Here is a 23,629-nt window from a genome sequence, read left to right as displayed (position 1 = left end):
TAAAATTATCTTCACTGATTCTAAGGCATTTCAGTTAATGTTGCAGATTGCACTGTTTCTTAATCTTCTGATTGGATCAGGCTTATTATTTTTAAGACTGTTAGAGCAATTTTATAAAAATTAAGCTTGAACTTTCGATTATGCCAAAAAGAGTTTCCAATTCTGAAGCAGCCAAAGAATCTACAAAGCTAAAGCATGTTTCGACGTCCATCAAACAAAAAATGGATAAAGGCATATCTGTCTCAAAATTATGTGAGCAATATGACATTGGAAAGTCAAGTGTATACGACATAAGCAAAAAGAAAAAGGAACTTTTTGAAGATTCCGACACCTTGAATGAATAACAGAAAAAGGGTTCATTACGCTAAAAGTGACAATCATGACAAAGTGATGATTGAATGGGTCAGACAGCATCACAGCAAGGGCGTGCCATTGACGGGTCCAATGCTAATGGCTCAAGTCAAAATATTTCACGAAGAAATGAACTTAAATATTTAGTGCAGATATTCGACAGGTTGGTTAATCAAATTAAAAAATCGCCATGGTATAAGACAAAAATTTCAGGTGAAAAAACTTCAGCTGACACTGAAGCTGCTGAACAATTTGCAGATGAATTCATTGAACACATTACTAGTGAACAATTATCTCCAGAACAAATTTACAATGCTGATGAAACTGGTCTTTTCTGGCAGTATGTACCACAAAATACCTTGGCAACCTCTACAGAAATGGCTCCAAATGGTGTCAAAGATTCCAAAGCGACTTTAACAATTTTAGCGTGCGCAAATACTGCAGGAATGCACAAGTGCAAACTTTTAGTAATCGGAAAACATGAATGACCTTGAGCATTTAAAGAAGTAACAATTTTCCCTGTTATGTATCATGCAAATAAAAGAGCATTGATGACACAAGCGTTGATGAATGATTGGTTTGAAAATCATTTTAGACCTGAGGCTCGGTGACATTTGAATTCGGTTGGTTTACCTGATGACTCAAAAATAGTCCTAATTGTTGACAACTGTTTGCCGCATACTTCATTTAAAGTTTTAGTGAAAGATAATGTAGCTTATTCTTCCCTCCAAATTATGTGTCTATCATTCAGTCTATGGATATGGGAATAGTGCACACACTGAAATGCAAATATAAAGTAACATTTTAAAAATCTATGTTGAACAATGGCAAGACTATTCAAAACTTTTTGAAATTTTTTAGCATAAAATCTGCTGTGTGGAGCATCACAAGATCTTGGGAGGATGTGTCTCCAGATATGTTAAAAAATGCTTGGCATAATTTATGCCAGCTACCATATTCCATGGTGAGGATGACAAAGATGATAGCCGCGAATTTGAAGGTTTTCTGACATTGCAAACTAAAAGTGAAATTTTCCAGTTATTGGATTTTGTAAAGAAATGTGGAGAAGTGGTAATAAATGAAGATGATATAACAGAAGTTTTTCATTGCGATGACAATGCCCCAATCATCAATCAATTAACAGACGACGAAATCTGTAGTATGGTTCTAGATCCAGAAAATACTGCTTCCGACAGTGAAGAAAGTGACAGAGATGTTATTGAAAACAAAAACATTTTGGTTTAAAAGTTAATCGATATTCTCGACACAGCAGTTACAGGACTTGAACAGTGGCACTTTGTAGCTGAACAAGAAATTATGTCTGCTTATAGAATTAAAGAGAAAGTATTAGCATAAAAAACGAAGCAACTTAAACAACTTACATAGAAATGTTTAATAAAGTAAACAAATAAATATTAAGCTTTTTTTTTTTTTTTTTTTGTAAATTTTGATACCCTTTAGATCATAATTGCTCTTTATTTCATAAATTACGGTTTCATATTTTTAATTGTATAATTTCTGCATGCCATCTTACCAGATTTAAAATAATGATCAATAATCCAGAAAAACCCCTAATCCGGAATTAGCAAAGTCCCGACGAGTCCGGATTACGGACTTTGTACTGTAATTCCTCTTCCACTCATTCTCCCCACTACTTACAAAGGATATTACCTCTCCTCACTAAGGTACTGTAAATGCAATAAGTGCAATTTTCATTTTATTATGCAATATTTACATATTTTATTTATTGTCTTCACGTTATCTTATAATTTAGGGTATTTAACATTGCATTTTTAATTTCAATTAATTTAGTAAAATGGGTAGTTTTTAGGGTCTGTTAATGTATCAATTCACTTTCTATTTAAAACATTTGACCCATTTATGATGGGCATCTTTGTTACCGAAGCATTGTCTTAAGACAGCACATTACCCAGATGCGTCATTTTGTGGGGATGGGCCATTCATGCTGCTTTGGAAAAAAAAAAATTCGTACAAATTAAATTTTTCATCCAATTGTTCCAATTTTTGATACATTATGAGAAGAACATTCAGGTAGTTGTCAGAATTAATTTTAAAGCTTTATTTTACTTAAAAATTTTATAAAATATTCATTCTAGAATAATTTTCCCCTTATCCCACAAATAAATATATATGGAAAAATATCCAAACAATCGCAGATTATATTTAACACAACACATAATTAAAATTTAAAAATATTAAAACTGTCTTTCATTAAAAATTCAATGTGCAAGTAAGGAAAAGGAAGCAATATTTCAAAAAAGAGACAGTGTATGATATTCTTTGAAATATGGGTGTATGCAACATCTAACATCACATATGTCACAGGAATAGAATATCTGCTGCTATTTTACTCAACAAATTTAACTCATTTAACATTTGTGGATGTTGTTCTACAATCAGATAGTGCTTTCGTTTTGTCATAAAAAAAAAAAAAAAAAAAAAAAAAAAAAACACTCTTCACTAAGCGATGATACAAAATATTCAATATTCGTCTCAATGTCCGAAAACTAAAAGAGTAATAAAAGAGTCTCTAATGATAAAACATCTACTCCACTATAATGGGATAAAAAATAAAATAATAATAAAATATAAATATAAATGGATAAAAAATAAAATAAAAATAAGAAAAATTAATAAATTAAATTAAAAAGTGTTCCAGAGCATGGAGAACATGTTCATTTGTTTTGATGCAGTAAGAGCCATTACATTACTCAACACTAAGGAATTAGCATTTGTGTATATTCTACATTCAAACACTGCACAGTACTTTCGTTTGCCATTAAAAAAAATACGTTTCGCTAACGATACAGAATATTCATCTCAATGCCAGAAAAGTAATAAAAAAAAGGGGGAAATCTAAGAAGAGTAATTAAAAAAAATCTCTAATGATTGAACATCTATCCCACTACAGTCAAAAGTCGTTAATCCGGACTCGTCGGGACTTCGGCGATTCCGGATTACCGATTTTTCCGGATTATAGATCATCAGTTTAAATCTCGTAAGATGGCATGCAGATATTCTAAAATTAAAAATATGAAACCGTAATTTATGAAATAAAGAACAATTATGATCTAAAGGGTATCAAAATTTACAAAAAGAAAAAACTTAATATTTATTTGTTTACTTTATTAAACATTTCCTTCAATGTAAGTTGCTTCGTTTCATGTGATAATACTTTCTCTTTAATTCTATTAAACAGACATAATTTCTTGTTTAGTTACATAGTTCCGCTGTTCAAGTCCTATAATTGCTGTGTTGAGAATACCGACTAATTTGTCAATCGAAATGTTTTCAATAACCTCTGGGTCACTTTCTTCACTGTCGGAAGCGAATTATAATGACGAGGAACTTGATTTAAATCACATCAAAGACAGAGTACATCGAGATGAAATACTAAACTTAGTACCGAATTATAATCCAAATAAAATAAAAACATCTGCTCTGAAGATAAGGATAGTGTTGACAGATCAACTTCCAATCCGCAGCGTGAAATTGATAAACAGATTTCGGATTTCAAAACATACTTTCGTTTTGTAGATACAAATTACGTATTAGTAAATATATATTGGAAATTCTATTTGACATAATCTTTCTAATCTATCATAATCTAATAATGACGTTTCTGCCACCCCCCATCTGCCGCAGAGCAGCGTGAATTTGATAAACAGATTTCGGATTTCAAAACATACTTTCGCTTTGTAGTAAATATATATCGGAAATTCTATTTGACATAATCGAAAGTTCAAGCTTACTTTTATAAAATTGCTCTAACAGTCTGCAAAAAATAATAAGCCGGATCCAATTCGAAGATTAAGGAACAACGCAATCTGCAACATTAACTGAATTAGATAACTTTAGCTTAGCGTATAACTCTGTTACACATTAAACGCGCATGCGCACAAACATATTCGCAGCCATAAGGGTCTTACGCGCTCTCGTAAACGCCTGTGCGCATGCGTGAACGCGACGCATGCGCAGAAAGTTTGTAGCTTTGAGGCCCGGATTATAGATCATTCCGGATTATGGGTGTCCGAATTAACGACTTTTGACTGTATATGGCAAAAATAAAAAGTACCTCAATGCAGCGAAAACATGTGCATTTCTTTATACCAAATGACGCAGTTAAAGAGACACTGCTCAACACCCTCCCACGAATCTCACTCTCATTCCGAAACAAAATATCAAAAAAAAAAAAAAAAAAATAATAATAATAATAATAATAAAAAAAAAAAAAAAATAAATAAATAAATAAAAAATAGCATAGGAATGAAGGTAAACATACTGAACTTTCGATATATTTCACCATAACAGACATACAGCCACATCTAGCGGCAATAAAAAATACTAATTAAATGTTCTACAGTCAAAAGTTGTTAATCCGGACTCGTCGGGACTTCGGCGATTCCGGATTACCGATTTTTCCGGATTATAGATCATCAGTTTAAATCTCGTAAGATGGCATGCAGATATTCTAAAATTAAAAATATGAAACCGTAATTTATGAAATAAAGAACAATTATGATCTAAAGGGTATCAAAATTTGCAAAAAGAAAAAGCTTAATATTTATTTGTTTACTTTATTAAACATTTCTTTCAATGTAAGTTGTTTAAGTTTTGCTTCGTTTCATGTGATAATACTTTCTCTTTAATTCTATTAAACAGACATAATTTCTTGTTCAGTTACAAAGTTCCGCCGTTCAAGTCCTATAATTGCTGTGTCAAGAACACCGACTAATTTGTCAATCGAAATTTTTTTGTTTTCAATAACCTCTGTCACTTTTCTTCGCTATCGGAAGCGAATTATAATGACGAGGAACTTGTTTTAAATCATATCAAAGACAGAGCATATCGAGATGAAATACTACATTTGGTAAGGAATTATAAGCCAAATAAAATAAAAACATCTGCGCTGAAGATAAGGATAGTGCTGACAAATCAACTTCCAATTCATTACGCGCCCGCCGCCGAGCAGTGTGAAATTGACAAACAGATTTCGGATTTCAAAACATACTTTCGCTTTAGATCCGTTACATATTAACAAATATATATCGGAAATTCTATTTGATATAATCGAAAGTTTAAGCTTACTTTTATAAAATTGCTCTTACAGTCTGCAAAAAATAATAAGCCGGATGCAATTCGAAAATTAAGGAACAACGCAATCATCAACATTAACTGAAATAGATAATTATTTAGCTTATACGTCCATTATACATAAAATGCGCACGCGAAAACGTATTCTGCACTTGCACACACTCATATGCGCACTCGTAAAAGGTCTTACGCGCACACGTGAATGCCTCTGCGCATGTGCCAACGCGGCGCATGCGCAGAAAGTTTTTAGTTTTGATGTCCGGATTATAGATCATTCCGAATTATGGGTGTCCGAATTAACGACTTTTGACTGTATTTAAAAAGTCAAATGTGGTTAAAAAAAAATCTACACATTAGAAGAACAATTAGAAATTTTACAAGCTGCTTCTTTGAAAGCATTAGATGCAAAAAATAGAGATGTAGCTGATGTACATGACATTGAAACTGAAATCAAAATTGCCCTGGAATACAAGGAAAAGATTACAAAATGGAGTTTCAGAGGCACAAAATTAGAAGAAAAATTAATGTTAACAATTTGCTGTTTTCTAATGGCTCTGCTCATGGTAATGGTAACATGTCTTTTGTTTCTGAAGTTGTTAATAGAAACTCTGATTACAATGATAAATTGTCAAAAATTATGATTGATAAGTTTTATTGAAATGCTGACATTTTATACTTTTGGCATGGCAATAAACCAAAATGAAAAGTTATCTAAAGTTGATAAGTTCAATTATTTGCTTAACTTTTTAGATAATGCACCTTTAAAAGCTGTTGAAGGATTTTCATTATACCTCGAGAATTACTGCCACATATTGGGTTGACGCATTAGGGGTTAATGTTTATATTATTTTTGAAAATGACTCAAGTGTGTAAAGTTGTATCCTTGAAAAGGAGTCCTCTAAAGTTATTGATGGTTATTTGATGAGCAAAGGCAAAAACAGAGGTAATTTTTGCAAGAAGTGCAAAACTCCTTCAGAGCCAATGGAAACATAATCATAGACCTAATGCTTTTAAAAAACTGATATTGCAGTAGATAATATACAAACAAAATGCTTTAGTCACCCTGAATTAAGTCAAGTTATAAAAAGAGCTACTAAAGAAGTTTTGCCTTTGAAGTCAATTTTGAAAAATTTTGATACTGCATTAGAACTTTGTTTAGTGTTGAAAAATTTCCAATAAAAGATTCATCCTTTAATAATTAAAGCTTGTTGTTGCTCATCCCCCTCCCCCCCAAAAAATGCACTGGTGAAAGAAGCCTTTTACTGGATCTTGGTTGGGACATTTTCAAACTAATACAAAACTTTTCTTTCAGGTGTGTACCATTCATCACTTGGGTGAAAATGCAAAAGCACTTCCTCTTGTTTGCACTTCAAAACCAGCAAATAAGAGGAATGTTATACTCATTTATTTCAATATTTTAATGACTTATGCTGCTGAACATGACCTTGAGTTAAATCTTCACTTCATTATGTAGCTATTCATTATGATTGGAAAATGCAGCAATTGATTTGTCTAATGACAAATTCTCAGAAGCTGCAAGTAAAGGATGTTGCTTTCATTTAGGACAAAGTGTGTAAAATCAGGGCTTGCTAAAAGGTATGACAAAGATGACTTTAGTTTGAAACTTCAACACATTATAACTCTTGATTATCTTCCATATGGTGATATTTGTATTTGGGAGATAAAGTCTCTTATTCTGACGTACAGTGGTTAAGAAGATGACTTATGTACATTATGAAATCAGGCAGAACATGAGAACTGAAAGGATTACTCAGAAGTCCTTCTTTATTCCCTCTAGATTTCTGATTCGCACTCAATCTAGTAAATCTTGGTATTCCAAGAACAAAAAATTGAGTCGAAACATGGCACAGATGTTTTGAAACAATTAATGAAAAATCTCAAGTCGGTATTTACACAATAATTTTGATGGTTTTAGAAAGTAACGCTTATACATGCAACATGCAATGTGAGACAGAGGATATTGTTTGTAAGAGACCTCTTTCACCTACTAGATAGGAATATGTTGAGTGAAAAAAAAACACATCATCATTTTATTTCAAATAGAACAAACCTAAGAATTATAGATTTCTTGCAATGTGCTGCACACAATATTGCATTTTAAACCATTAAAAATGAAAAAATCCTCGGAGATATCTGATATAGAATGAACTAAAGTTCTGGAAGGTCCCAAGTTCTTAAACAGGCAAGAAGGTCACTAAGCCCTGTTAGGCAACTGAGTGTCATGCAAAGATACCACACTGGCACCCTTATGTGCTTAGTTGACCCACTAGCCTTCTGTTGATCAATTATCTGCTTTTTCTCAAAGTCCATTATTTGCATGTATTCTCATAACTATGCTAATTATTTGGCCTTTGGTATAATCCACTTTCAGTCATGAGCTTTCTTTAAGTCCATTATCTGTATATATTCTCACAAATATGCTATTTATTTGACCTTTGGTATAATCCACTTTCAGTCATGAGCTTTATCACTTTACTTTTAACAACAAAAAGAAAATAAATAAATAAATAAATAATGTACCTGAGAAAGTTACAATGGTGTAACGAAAAAGTTTAAACAGATTATATAAAAAATATGCCAGGTAAAAGTTTAATATTAATTTTATAATATATCAATGCAATAAAAATAACAGCATTCTGTTCTGCAAATACAAACAGACATGCAAGTAGATACACAATTCTACATGAAAAAGAAGCAACTTACCATGACTCTTGCAAAAATTTCTTGATTGCTAATTAACTTTGAAATTAAAAATTCTTTAACACTTGGATCCCAGTCATCACCAACAGGTTTCACTCCATATAATTCACAGAAATGCACTTGCACAGGAAAGTTAATAAAATGATCTTCCAATATTCTTAAACTAAAATTAAAGAAAATTAAGTAATAATAAAATTTTGTACACTTTATAATTATAATTTTTGAATAAGTTTGCCAAGAGGCACATAGAAATGTCACTCACTCAACACCAAACTGCTGCATAACTTAACACACCGACTGCTCACTACAAACAATTTTAATGTTCTGCTTATATACCATATATGCTATTTTGAGAAGTTAAGTACTTGCCTATATGCTGTTTTGTTACAAAGTCAGTCCAGAAAGCAACGAGACTAAATTTTTCATGCCAAGTAGAAATCCGAAAGGTTGAGTTTGCGGGCAGTACAGGTGGTGAGGGCTGTCAGCTACAGACATAGGTAGAAGTCAGAAGGGCTTGAGTCTTTGCAGCACACAGATCGCTCGTGAAGCGGATATACATTTAAAAGTGGTGTTAGGTGTTCAGAATGTAGAGGAATGTCAAGCAGTGATATGCCACAAGTTTTGTATAGAACTATAGAAGTCGGTTACTCAGGCACTTGCCACGTTACAAAAAGACTATAGGAAGGATTCTTTGTCCAAGGTTCAAGTGTTTAGGTGGCACAAAACTTTCAAACACAAAAGGGAGGCGTCAATGATGAATAACGTGCTGGGCATCCATCAAGTTCTCAAACTTCAGACAATATGGCTAAAATTAAAGCGCTTTGGATTCTAATTGTCAGGTAAGTGTCAGAATGATTGTGGAGATGTTTATTGTTAATGATTGTGCAGATGTAGATTACAAAATCAATTGTGCATCAAACCATCAGAGAAGAACTTTAAAATTGGAAAATTTTTTCCAAACTGGTTCCAAGGTTTTTGACTGATGATCAGAAAGAAAACAGCGAGTCAATTTTGCTTTAATTGTTTAAGTGCATAACAACAAGCGACCCTACTTTTTTTAAGTAAGTGATTACCAGGGACGAAACATTAGTTTTTCAGTATGATCCCGACACAAAGAGACAGATGGCAGAGTGGCATATGCCCCGATCTTGTAAAAAGAAGGCTCAAGTGAGCAAATGAAAACTGAAATCCATGCTCACTGCCTTCTTTGACACCAACTGAATAGTGCACAAAGAGTTCATGCCACTCTACAGACAGTTAATGTAGATTTTTATGAAGAAGTGCTTCACAGGTTGAGGATGGTTAATTGCGTACATCTGCCTGGAGCTCATAAATAAGTGGATTCTGTACCATGATAACGCACCAGTCCACATATCCTTCAAAGTCACTCAGTTCCTCACAAAATACAATGTCGTAACGCCGACTCAACCACAGTACAGCTCCAGTCTGTCAACACAGGCCTTTTTTCTATTTTAAAGGTTAAAATCCAACTTAAAAGGTATTGTCTTGACATTCTGGAGAACTTCAGAAAAAACATAATGAACAGTATTCCAGCTGAAGACTTCCTGGCAGGCATGAATGGGTAGCAGAGTCGGCAATGGTGTATTAATGCAATAGGAGGCTATTTTGAAGAATTAAGTGTCCGTAAAATTATCTTCAAATAAATGGATTTTATGTAAACAGCCTCATTACTTTCTGAACAGACCCTGTACATGTAACTTTTTTACTCTTTTGTACTTTGTCCATATTTTTAAATTTTTTTTGTTTGTTTGTTTACAAGGATTATAATTGAATGTACTAGTAATCCAATAAATAATGTATTATAAAAGCATCTTTTCTAGTTCAAATCCGTTTTTATTTGTTTTTGGTGCATGCTCAATCTTATTTTCTTGATGATATTTTTATACTAAATATATACATTTATTTTAGCATACTTTTGTTTTAGACAACAAATTAAAAACTTTATTGTACTATAAGCATAAAAAATTCAACCAATAAAAAAATTCAACATAAGCATAAAAAAGTATAAAAAGCATAAAAAATTCAACCACTATTATCTGAATTTAAAATCAGAGATATTATCTAAAAATCTGTAAACATGTCGGGCATTTGTTAAAAGATCTCTAGATGATTATTTTAGCAGTGAAATTAGTCAAACAAGAAAAAAGTATGGATTTGAAAAGAAAGATCATCCATCTCTTTCCCTTTGATTTCCTTTTACTGCCAACCGAATAGTTCATCTGAATATTAATATGAGTAAGTCTTGGAAAATGTCAGTTTCATTATTTTCTTAATATTGTCATAATGGAAATAAACAGGGATGTCGCAAATAATATTCAAAATAAATTAATAATTTTGTTTTATCCCCCTCCTCTGCCAAAAAAAAGGGGGGGGGGAGGATCCAAAAACAAACAAGACTATTTAGACTTTAATGTTGGACAATGAATTTTAAATTGCTTCTACCTTTATCATACAAAAGCAAAGCTTTAAAAGGAAGAAATTGCAGTCCATCCCATTATACTGAACTTCAAGGGACTGGAAGTCTGGTGTGCTATATCTGATCTGATAAGAAAAATTGATCATAAAAATTAAAAATGTATAAAAACTGAATGATGACTAAGGAAAAAACTGCTTAATATTTTCCCATCTGCCACAAAAAAAGTGAATAATAAATCTAATTATAAACCAATCATATTAAGATTTGACACAATTATTAATACACACAATTTGTTTTTCTTTATCTGAAGCATTTGTCCAGATATTGACAGATTATGGCTTCTTTTGAATGGTGAACTATTTTAGCAATGCTTTTTTAATATATCTATGCCTTATCTTCTTCAATTTCTAGATTTTTTTCATATGGTATGAAGTGTATATTTGAATAAACTATATTTCTAGCAGATATCAAATTACATACACCCATTTTGTAGTTTTCCAATAATGTTCCCCTTATCTTCAGTGCAGAAGCTTTACGTTTACGACTTGTCATGTGGATGAATTTTTGACACACCATTACCATGTATCTTGCAAATGCAAGACTGAGGACGCTATTCCAAGGTTAGAACTTGGAAAACATTTATATTCAAATAAAAAAAGTTGACAAGGATCAAAACTTTTCATTCCCTGAAAGAAAAGTCAACTGTAAAACCACAAACCCATAAGAATCATTACATCCTCTTTCCCTGAAAAAGGAAAAATCATTATTACACCCTCTTTCCCTGAAAAGAGAAAATTTCTATCACAGCATCAGCCTTGAATAGAGTTTTGCCTGGCAGCTCAATCAAAAAAATTTCAATGAAATCAGAAAGTCTATAAAAAACTTCAACGGAATTACAGAATCTGTTCCTGTTTTTTAGTTCAACAGTCATGTACACCATATGGTATCTTATGATATGTTTATTGTATCCTTGTTCTCATAGAGTAGGATGTCACACCTGTCAATTTAAAAGACAGAAAAGTTTGGGTGAAAGCAACAGAAAAGTAGCATAAAGGTGATTTCCTTTATGAATAAAATGTACAGTGCACAAAAAAAAAAAAAAAAAAGAAGAAGAAGAAGAAGAAGGGACAGTTCTACATCTCCCGTTCTACTGGGCCGATTGACAAAATTCAAATTGCGTTTTTCATGTCTTGAAAGCATGACTTAAGATATATATCAGATTTATATATAGCACTATTCTAACATGGGTATTTTGACACAAAATCGGACTTTTCTGAAATAACATGCCAAGTTTTTTACATATTTCGATTCTATGACTCAAATTATGCCCAAATATGAAATTTTGTATAATTTGGTGTGAAATTTACAGAGAAATTCACAAACAAGAGTTCACTTGGCGAACTTCGAACTTTTTAACCTTTCGACGTGCGCAATATTATTTTTATAATTTTTTCAACTAAAAAATATCACAACATTCTTTCATTCAAATAATGTTCTTTATATTAGATTTTTATGTTGTTACTTTAATTTTTTTTCTTTTACAAATTTCATTTTAATTGTTTAAGTTGCATGGTTTCTTTCAAATAACTGTTTTAGAAATGTCTATTTACCCATTCGAATCGCGTAGTTTAAATATAAGGTGCATTGTTTATTTTTTTTCAAATAGTTTTCTTTATAACATTTTTGTCACAGTTATTATTTTAGGTAATTTTTTAATTTTTAGACCTTTTATTTTAATTGTTTGGGATGCACTGTCTCTTCAAATTTACTATTTTTTCATTCGAACTGAGCATTTTAAATATATTTATTAATATAAATTTTCCAGGATTTTATTTTATTTATTTGAACTGCGTTTCTTTCGAAAGAATACTTTGTGTCTCAGACCACGATGCATCTGAAAACTGAATATATTAAAAGAGAAAATACAGAAAAGCACAGTTAACACGCCTTTCAACGTTCCATTCAGAAAAGATATATAAATGAATAAAAGGATGTATAACTGACATTTTAACTTAGGATGACTTGCATATATTGCTTTAAATAGTTTTAACATTATGCTCATTGCTTTACCCAATTTTATCACCCTACATTTAGTTTCTTAAAATTTTATTCATATTTTAGTCAAATATTTTATTTTTGAAATCGCAAGAATCAAATATCATAAGATTAAAAAGTTTTAAATTTAAAAAAAATACTATATTTTATGCAAAAATATATTTTTTTCTTCTTAATGACTTGCTCTTTTTCTTCAGGCATTCTGCAAGTATATTATAAAGCATTCAACTTTTCGAAACATCTTGGTATTTCTGACATTCATTTTAAATAAATTTATCGCCTTCCATTCCATAAAGCCAGCAACAGCCGAGCGGTAAAGTCACTGAACACTGGTAGTTCGCTCCGGGGTTCGAAAACGGGCTGGTTGCATGGACATTTTCATGGTTTTTCTCATCGTAACATGTATGCCAGCTGGTTTCCCTTAGAAAGTTCTTCATGAAAGCCTTTTACGGCAGATACCCTGCTTTGTCGTAACTTAATAATCTAATTCAATCCATTTCATCAGTACTTGGTCTGAGCCTTTAGAGGCTAAGCATTTTAAAGCATGAGATGAAAGGAAAGACTGGTTTCGTCAAAAGGGAAAACATCTTTAGGTGACATCCACATACATCACTGGATAAATTCCTGAATATTCAAATAGTTTGACTAAGAAATCACGGAATTCTCCGTTTATGATTATATGATGTTCTATAATGTAATTTAAATTTATACAAACATATAGTGGAAAACCAGTCACTCTTAACTTTAATCTGCAATGATATCGTTTTTGTCTTTTCCGTTAGCACAAGCTCAATTGATGATATTTGTTAGTGTACACGTCCAAGTGTTTTCTCTTTGAACATCCAAAGTCCTTGAAGTATTCTCAAAGTATATTCGAAAGCATCCAACTTTTTGAAACACCTTAGTATTTCTCACAGCCAAATTCCCCTTCAAATTTTTGCTTCCTTTTTTCCCTACATTTTTTCCTTCTACATTTATTTTCAGTGCTCACCACAAGAAAATTCAGATTTTTCGATTGTTACACTTCCATAAATTTTGCATTTTTGTCAATTTTTTAAAAATATCAATAACATCAACTGCATTTCTGTTGAAGACAGCTTTTCATTTTCTAGGCATTTTGTTAATTCTGTACCACCGAGTGATCCAATTCTTATATCGGCTGAAACAATCTTAATCATATTAAAGATCGTGTTTTTTTTTAATACAATCTATAACAGAGAAAAATTAGCTTCTTAAAATATTTTTTCTAAGAGGATTGATATAAAAATTTATATTTGTATATATATTTTTAGAGCTGGGACTTGAACCAAACTATCAAACTTTTAAAGTTTAATTTACATGGTGGTTATAATTAAAATTCCACTTTGAAAATAATAAACTATCGGTCATAAAAGGAAAACTACTGGACCAAATGTTATCAAACTTGGTAATCATATAAAGGAGGTTATGGGAATTTATTTTCCGAGGGTGGGGGGAAACTCACCACCAAGGCGGAAATGACGCTGTATGCAATATTGTTAAATGAAATAAGACATGAAGATATCGGTTTAAAATGTATTTAATCTTTTCTGAAACGTCTTACAAGGCATGTTCAATGTAGCGTTCAGCATTTTCCGAAAGCAAGTTAAATCCTGTTACTGCATTTTCAACAGCAGCTCTTAGCATATCAGGGGAATGTTATGGACATGTCGGTGTATCACATTTTTCATTTCTGTTAAATTGTTTAGATTATCACCATAAACAGTGCTTTTGAGATAATCCCATAGCCAATAGTCACAGGGGTTAAGGTCTGGTTACCGAGGTGGCCAAGAAGTGGGGAAGTGTCGGCCTATAAGATGTTCATTCGTGAAATGTTGCCTAAGTAAGTGTGTGACACATGTGAGGTGGGGCCAGGCACTGCATATAACCACATTACTGCAGTTCATGTATCATGAAACATTTTAACATTGACTCCAAGCGAGCTGCAGTCACAGTGGTCCAGCTGTCAACTGCTCTTCAAAGAAAAGTGGTTCAGTTATGAAACTAGCTGTCAATCCACATCAAATGGTGTGGAATGACTGTTATGCAATGGAATGCAGTAGGAGAATGCAATAGAACTAGGTAGATAACATGAGGGATTTCTTTGGCCCAAATCAATTAAAAGCATTTTGAATCAGTACCTTCATGTTTTAGAGTCGAATTCAGGCTTCAAAAATTACAAATTAGCGATCTGTAAGAAAACGATTTCCAGGCACTTTTGAGATTGATTTGCAATTTCACATTTTCTAATCGTTAATTTGTGGTTTTTACGGACGAATTTCTCCCTTATACAGATGGTGCACTCGACTTTAACCCTTTTAAATGGTAATTTGCTTAGTTCAAAGTTTCTTAAGGGTATACAACATGTTAAACCCATGTAACAAAAGGTTAAGTTACAATTCGACTCTTATTTCGTTTAACAATATTGCATACAGCGTCATTTCCCCCCTGGTGGTGAGGTTTTGAACTTTCTTGTTTTCCCCGAAAATACATTCCCATGACCTTCTTTACACGATAACCAAGTTTGATAACGTTTGGTCCAGTAGTTTTCCTTTTATGACCCTTTCAAAGTGAAACTTTAATTACAACCCCCTGTATATTATTAAATTTTAATTTGAAGTTATGTGTTATATGTATATCATGAGTAAGATTTTCGCTTTTAAGGGGGAAAAAAAAAAAAAAAAAAAGAATCGATGCAAATATACTTAGGATAATGGACTAAAACTGAAAAAAATTCCCCTCCCTCAGAAAATAAAATGTTAAATATTTGACCTTGAATGTATTGGATTATCGAAATATTCATTTTGACTTATCGTCTAAATCCTAGTTCCGACAACAATTCTGTTGAAAATTCCCAATTACTGAAGCTTAAGTAAAAGGTTTAGTATATATTCACTGTACGTTAATAAAGTAATCAGAGTGTAATAAAAATAGATTATAGAATTTACGCTGATGCAACTTTCTGTCTGAATGCACAACATATAATGGAAGAGAAGGCTTGTAGAGATCTGTTTTTGACATGACTCTAGAAGTAGTGGCCATACTCCTTTTGTCTCTTCCATGCCAAAAAATTTTCCTGAGAGGCAACTTTAGTTTTGGGGAAAGAAAAAAATCACAACATGCAGGACGATTGAGAACGTATACTTATTTTCGGAACAGAAGTTATTCTGTTTCTCTGATTCTGGTTCTCTGATTGGTTATTGTATAAAAGATGCATTGTCATGGAATACAAAACATTTGGATAATGTTTCTGACTGAATAATGTAAGATTAAAAGTCATCTGCTTAATTCTTAGCCATTTACAAGTCAACTACTTGGGCAATTGCAGAATCGTTTTGATACCTGAGCTTGTAAGACAAACCTAATACAAGTATTATTGGATTTAAACAGTTCTTTAATCTTTCGAGAACATTCCTTCTTTAGCACATATCCAACAATCTTAAAATAATTCAACTGAGAAATCATGGGATGTTCCATTTATGATACGATATGATGCTCTATGACGTAATTTAAATTTATACAACCATATAGACGAAAACTAGTCGCTCTTCAATTTAAACTGCAATGATATGGTTTTTGTCTTTTCCGTTACTAACTCAATTGCTGCTATTTTCTGGTGTGCACATCCAAATGTTTTCTCTTTGAACACTCAACTTCCTTGAAGTAGCTTCCCTTTAAATTTATGCTTCCCCCCCCCTAATTTTCTACATTTGTTTTCAGTGCTGACACAAGAAAATTAAGATTTTCCGATTGTTACATTTCCATAAATTTTTGCATTTTTGTCAAATTTTTTAAAATATTCGTTGCATCAAATGCGTTTCAGCTGACAAGAACTTTTTACGCACTCTCCTCTACGACGGTTCTTCGCTGCACTCCGAAATTGTTATCGAAAAGTTTTGTCTTGCCTCCAACTTTGATGCTATTTTAATACGGACTCTACTTTCTTCATCTAAATCCCTCTCAAAATATGCTTTACCACCTTACCGATTCTCATTATCATCATTAATCGCTACAAACTCAAAATTTTAAGACTCACTGCCATGCTATGCTCAAGATTCGAAAAGTGGATTCATTCGCTATATTGGGATAGTGGTCTGACCCAGGTGTCAACGAGACAAGAGAACTTTTCATTTTCTAGACATTTTAACTATGTTCCTTTGGACTTTGCTTTAAAACTTTATTTAAAGTTTTAAAGCAAAGTCCAAAGGATAAATATTTTAATTAAAAGATTTTTTTTTTTTTAATGAAGAAACAAACCACTCTAGCAGCGCGTATACTGTACTACGGAGTGGCTCGATTTTAATGTTGGGTGCAAACAATCTAAATCATATTATTTAGAGTTTTTAGGCCTAATAATTTCTACATTCAAGGACATTTTTTTATATAATCTACAACATGAGAGAAAATTACTACTTAAAACACTCTTTAAGAGGATTTATGTAAAAATTTATATTTATATACAATTTTTTTAAAGCTGGGACATGACCAAAACTTTCAACATCCTGTTTGCTTAAAAACATTGTGAAACATCAAACGAACTTTCTCAGTTTTAGACAATTCAATTTAAATGCAAAGTAAAGTAGCAGACGATAACACGTTGAAATTAAAAATTTACTCTTACAAATATTTTTTTTAAAAGAAATTTTTAAGTTTAAGAGAAAGAAATTTTTAAGTTTGAATAATATCATCTATAATTAAAAAAATAGCTTTTCATATGGTATTAATAAATATTTATTACGCATCACTGAGGGAAAAAATTTCATATAATGAATTCTCCATAAAATTTTATTTGAAATTTAAGATTAAAAATAGCTGTGGCAATTCGCTGTAACAAAAATCCATAAACCACATTTGGCATTATTATCGCTCAAAAAAAAAAAAAAAAAAAAAAAAAAAAAAAAAAAAAAAAAAGCCAAATTTTAGTACGTGAAAATATGTAAATTCAAGTATATCTTAGAGAATTTTGAATAAAAAATTCTAATTTTTTGCAGGTATGCTCAGAACTACACCTACTATAACATGATGGTAAAACTTTTATAGGTTATAATTCAAAATTTTTTTGGAAAATTTATAAAAATTATTTAAAAATAGAAATTTAAAAAATAAAACACAAAAAATGGCTGAATTTTATTTGGAATGAACCTAAGTTTCGAAATGTGAAAGAAAGAACAAAAGAAGTTTAATTTAAAAAAAAAAAAAAAAAAAGAGATCTTAATAAATATATATGCCAAATTCAATTAACATTGAGAAGCTAAAATTTTGAGAGCTAATTTTTTAAAAACTACTTGTACGATTTTTACAAAAACTTGGCAGTCTGGCATAATTTGAGTCGTAGAATCGAAATATGTAAAAAAAAAATAGCATGTTATTCCAGAAAAAGTCCGTTTTTGGGTCAAAATACCCATATTAGAATAGTGCTATATATAAATCTGATATGTATCCTAAGTCATGCTTTCGAGACATGAAAAACGCAATTTGAATTTTGTCAATCGGCCTAGTAAGAAGGGGAGATATAGAATTGTCCCCCCTTTTTTTGCGCACTGTACATCTTAATATTGTAAATGTGGATGATTTTAACAGTTTGTAATTCTTTTGTTTAAATTTGCAGAAGTTACGGAAAAAAATGTGGAAAAAAAAAAAAAAATCAATTGAAGACATTCATATAATTTAAAACCAATTTTCAAAGTTTTCAAGGTTTGCTACAAGAGTATAAAATAACATTAACTGAACAAGAAATTGGATGGGATCAAAATGCTTGTTATCAGCTGGATTCATTACAATATGGTTTGGAAATATGTGTCAGCAAAATTTTTAAACGTATATTTCTCTGTGTAGAGTATCTCTACTATCTATTTAAGTATTTATACCAGTGGTTTCAAACCTTTTTACAATCTCCATCCCCCTTTAGCCCATACTGTGGCCCCTAATCCCCTGGAATATTTATTTTATAATATGTTTCGATCCCAGTTTTTCAGCAAACCTGTAACTACAAATAAATATATTAACAATAATAATAATAATAAATTAAGGATGTCACACTTTTTTTAAATCTCTAATTTGAAGACCACTGATCTATACAGTTCCTGGATACTACATGCTAAATAATAATAATAATAAACCTTTAAATGAAAACATTACATTTTTCTACATAAAAATTGCTTGAAATCAGGGTTTCTCAAACTATGGATATTACATAAATTACATTCTATTTGGTGTTACACTGAAGCCTTAAATTAATATAAAATTTTCCCTTTTGGTATATATTTTTAATTTTTATTTACATGGTGCAAAATTTAAAAATTGTGAGAATCCCAGCTCTAAATATTTAAATTTCCTAAATGTGAAAAATGTAAATGAAGAAGTTTCATAAAAGAGAAATTAGAATTTTTAATAAAAAGTGCAACAGTTTCTGGATCACAAACTCAGAAAAAAAAAAAGAGACAAGTGATGAAGAACTGATCTGAAAGGCTTGAGAGAAATAAAAAACTCACTACCATGAAATTTACACATGTAAACACCAAATGAATGGAAATTTGCATATTATGAAGTCTGTCATGTACTGGTCAGGTAAGATTTTCTCTGTCATTCTGGCTGTTAAGATAGGGCGATAGTGATAGAACTAAACTTGTACCAACATGGTTTGCTTGTAAAGATGTACTGTTGTTGCAGTTTAGTCTAATATGGCAAAACAAATGACAGCTATCATCCCACACAAAGGATGCTTTCATGGAAGAATTTTGATGAAAAACTGGCTCATATTCATGTTATAACATGAGGAAGAAACCACATGGAAATAACCATGCAACCAGCCCATTCATCTAGATTCAAACCTGGATTGATACATTTTTATATACAGAGGTTTTGTCCTCTTGTCCACTGAGGGTCTTTCTAGTAAGGATGAGCTGTCTAAACAAATGTTAATATGTCTAAACAAATGTTAATGATTTTACTCCAAATGTGATCTTCTTTCTGTCTAAAAATGAGAAACAATATTATACGTTAAAACATAAATAAAAGTCGGAACTTTTGCAAATGACCCGTCTGGAGCTGAAATAGATGTGTTGATTAGGTCTTGTCTTCTTTCATTGCTTTCTGCAGGGTTGCTGTACTCAGAACTTATGTCCAGATGGGTGGAAGGTTAAAGGAAGATCTCTGTTGCCAATTTGATGAATGAGATAATCTAAATTTAGATAAATTAAAAAATGGGAAATTTGGAGATTTATTGAGAGATATGATCAAAAATTGGAAGTTTCTCAGTTTTACCTGAATTGGCAGCACTGTCTTTAACTTAAAGTCAAAGACAAGTAATTGTTCCCCCCTCAAAGGATGCTTTAAACTTGCCGCCTCCTAGGACACTATATGAACTAATAACGGTATTTAAAGAGAATTAAATATTCTTCTCACAAAACCTTTTTAAAACTCGTTTATAGAGTCTGATTTGAGTAGCTGATTTTACTCACTCAAAAACTGGATAATTTTAGTACTTCAAAAAGGTACAGAAATATGAAGATTTTGTGCAAATTTCCTGTTTTCAGCAAAAAAGTAATGAAAGCCATGATTATTTCTATCAATTATTTTCTAATTCTTCATTTAATATTATAACATTTTTTATAAGACACAATAAAATATATAATCTTTTATTCTTATGTTCCATAGTAATGTTACTTACTTCTCAATAGGTACAATTTCAGAGTTTCCATAATCCACATACAACACAACAGCTCCATCTGATGTTAAATCAGTTATTTCACAACGATACCAGGCATTATCATATGAATACTTGGCACAGCAAGGCATACCTAATAAAGAAACCAGATGGGAAATGAGCATTATTTAACAGTCTAATCCAAATATACATTGCTTTATTATTCCAATATCAAAAACAGAAAAATTTTGGATTTCAAAAATATAAATTTTTTAACTTGTTCTTTAAACTTGAATTTTATACCTGTAAACTTATGTATACTAATATATATAGACTAAATAGTATATTAATTCTGTTAAGACACTTTAAAATTGTTTATAAAGTACAAAGTCTGAGTTCGGACATCCAATATCCAGAACGATCTAAAATCAGGACCTTAAAGCCACCAACAAAAAAAATTTTTTTAGGAATTTTTTTATGCTTTACGCATGAACATTTGATTTTTCCCCCATAATAAAACATTTGGAGAATCCCAATTTTTAATTTCACTTCACCACTAAATAAAATACCTTATTGAAGAAACAATACTTTAGTATAAATTTGTGCCATCAATAATTTAGCTCTGTAGTTGCGGATCTGCTTGGCATACATCGCAAACTGAAACATTCTACACAGAATCTCTGCTGATTTTACAACTACTAATATTTTATATCACTGATGCCAGCCTGGCGAATCATTATTTATTATATTTTGCTTTCCTCATCACATGTTTAAAACAGATGACAACTTAAGTAATGACTCATGCAGCGATGCCTAAATGATTTAATTATATTAGTAACTGAATAACAAAGTGTATGGAAACTTTTATGTTGCCATTATGCTTCCGATGGTTACAGATTTAAGTTAAATGCACTAAATGTTGACAAGGGAAAATTACTGGAGAGAGAGGGAGAATAATTTTTAATTCACCTAAAACTCAGAACCGGCATATAGCTTGTAAGGCTGCACCGGGCAGCAGAATTTAGAGAAGCTCTGAGTAACAAAATTAAGGGATGATAAAATTTTTAGATTTCAGGGAAAGCACTCGGACCCAAAATTTAGGACTTACGGAGTTGCTTGGCAGAAGAATTTAGGACCCGCAGAGATTACATCAGATGACAAAATATCTAGCGCCAGTCCTCAGTAAGCTTAAGTATATGAAGGAATTTAATTTATTCAGGACTCAGATAAGCTTTAAGCATGTGCAAGAAATAGACATGTATAATAAATAAGTAAATTAATACAATTCAGGTGTTATTGTCTCAGTACATGACAGAAGAAAGAAAAAATTTAGCAGAACAACTTGTCTCTTGTCGCCAGTCTCATCATACACAGCTAATAATGTATAGGAGGCAGTTAAGCTAAGCTAAAATTATCTTGACTGATTCCAAATAATTTCAGTTAATATACCAGATTGAGCTGTTCCTTAACTTTTTGATTTGACCCAGCTTAATATTTTTTACAGGCTGTTACTATTTTATGAAAATTAAACTTTGAACTTTCGATTATGTCCAAAAGACTTTCTAATTCTATAGCTGCAACAGGGTCTTCAAAGCGAAAGCATGTTTCAGTGTCCATTGAACAAAAAGTGGAATTGCTGCAAAAAAGATATAGATGGATATAGGTATATCAATCTCAAAATTATGCAAAGAGGATGACATTGTAACGTCAACTGTATATGACGTTATAGGAAAGGAACTTTATTAATTTTATATGGATTCCGATACCCATCTCACAGCGAATAACAGAAAAATGATTCACTATGGGAATGATTTTTCTGCTATTCACTATTTATGCTAAAAGTGATGATCATGACAAAATTATGATTGAATGGGTCAGACAGCGTAGCAGCGAGGGCGTGCCACTAATGGGTCCAATGCTAATGGCTCAAGTCAAAATACTTCATGGAGATATGAACTTCAAATTCGACAGACTGGTTAACCAAATTTTAAAATCCCCCGCTATAATGCAATTAAAAATTTCAGGTGAAGAAGCTTCAGTTGATACTGAAGCTGCTAAACTATTTGCAGCAGAATTCATTGAATTCCTTAATAGTGAAACGTTATCCCCAGAATAAATTTACAATGCTGATGAAACTGGTCTTTTCTGGCAATATGTACCATGAAATACCATGCCAACAGAAAAGGCTACAACTGGTGTCAAATATTCAAAAACTAGGCTAGCAATTTTAGCATGTGCAAATGTTGCAGGAACGCATAAGCATAAACCTTCCATAAGTGGAAGAAATACGTGACCTCAAGTGTTTTAAGAAGTAAACATTTCCCCCTTTACATATCATGCAAACAAAAGAGCATGAATGACACAAGCGCTAATGTATGATTGGTTTGAAAATTCTTTCACACCCGAGGCTTGGCAAAATTTTGCAAAAATTATCCTCCTTGTAGATAAGTGTTAGGCTCACATTTCACTTAAAATTTTAATGAAAGACATATATCCATGTTATTCTTTCCGCCAAGCTGTACATCCATCATTCAACCTATGAATATCGGAATAGTGCGTGCGCTGAAATGCAAATAAGAAGTGATGAAGATGATATCCGCGAATTTGAAGGTTTTTGGATATCACAAATCATAAGCAAATTTTCCAGTTAATGGATTTTGTAAAGAAATGTTGAGAAGTGGTAATAAATGAAGATGACATAACAGAAGTTTTTTATTTCGATGAAAATTCTCCAATTATCAATCAATTAGCGAACAGCGAAATCTGTACTATGGTTGAAGTTAAAAAAGACACCCAATAGTGAAGAGAGTGACAGAGAGGTTAAAGAAAATGAAAAATTATGATTACTCAGTCGGAATTCTCGACACAGCAACCACAGGACCTGAATAGTGTAACTTTGCATTTGAACAGGAAATTATGTCTGTCCATAGAATTAAAAGTATTAGCACAAAAAAAAAAAAAAAAAAAGAGAGAGAGAGAGAGAGAAAGAAAGAAAGAAAATTTTGTTGTAAATTTTCGTATCCTTTAGACCAGCGGTTCTCAACCTTTTGACTAACGCATTCCGTCTGAACAAAAATTGAAAAACTTTAGTACCACCAACACATTTTACAATTTCTCAATAGAAATATTTAAAAAAATAATAACAACCTATTGATTCTTTACATTAAATATGCATACATAAAAAATATTAGATTAAAAACTGGTTACCATTTTAATTATCAAAATTTAAGTTATAATACTTTTAATTCTAAAATTTAGTGTGAAATTTGGGCCTGTTTAAGAGAGAT

At 31.6% G+C, this 23,629-nt stretch overlaps 1 protein-coding gene across 1 annotated transcript in view; it reads right to left on the bottom strand.

Moving 5' to 3' along the window:
* Window positions 1-23,629, bottom strand: part of qin (tudor domain-containing protein qin) — a 255,808-nt gene that overhangs the window by 3,770 nt on the left and 228,409 nt on the right. Inside the window, exons 36-37 of the mRNA XM_035358504.2 lie at window positions 20,367-20,496; window positions 8,191-8,350 (exon numbers count right to left, since the gene is read on the bottom strand). Of these exons, the coding sequence (XP_035214395.1) occupies window positions 8,191-8,350; window positions 20,367-20,496 (290 nt within the window). The remainder of the gene's footprint in view (window positions 1-8,190; window positions 8,351-20,366; window positions 20,497-23,629) is intronic.

Source organism: Stegodyphus dumicola, chromosome 7 (assembly GCF_044657685.1).
Source record: "Stegodyphus dumicola isolate Sdum_Otavi_A_Nest chromosome 7, ASM4465768v1".
Lineage (NCBI taxonomy): Eukaryota > Metazoa > Arthropoda > Arachnida > Araneae > Eresidae > Stegodyphus > Stegodyphus dumicola.
Note: the sequence above shows the minus strand (reverse complement) of the source record. Positions and strands in the feature narration are given on the sequence as shown.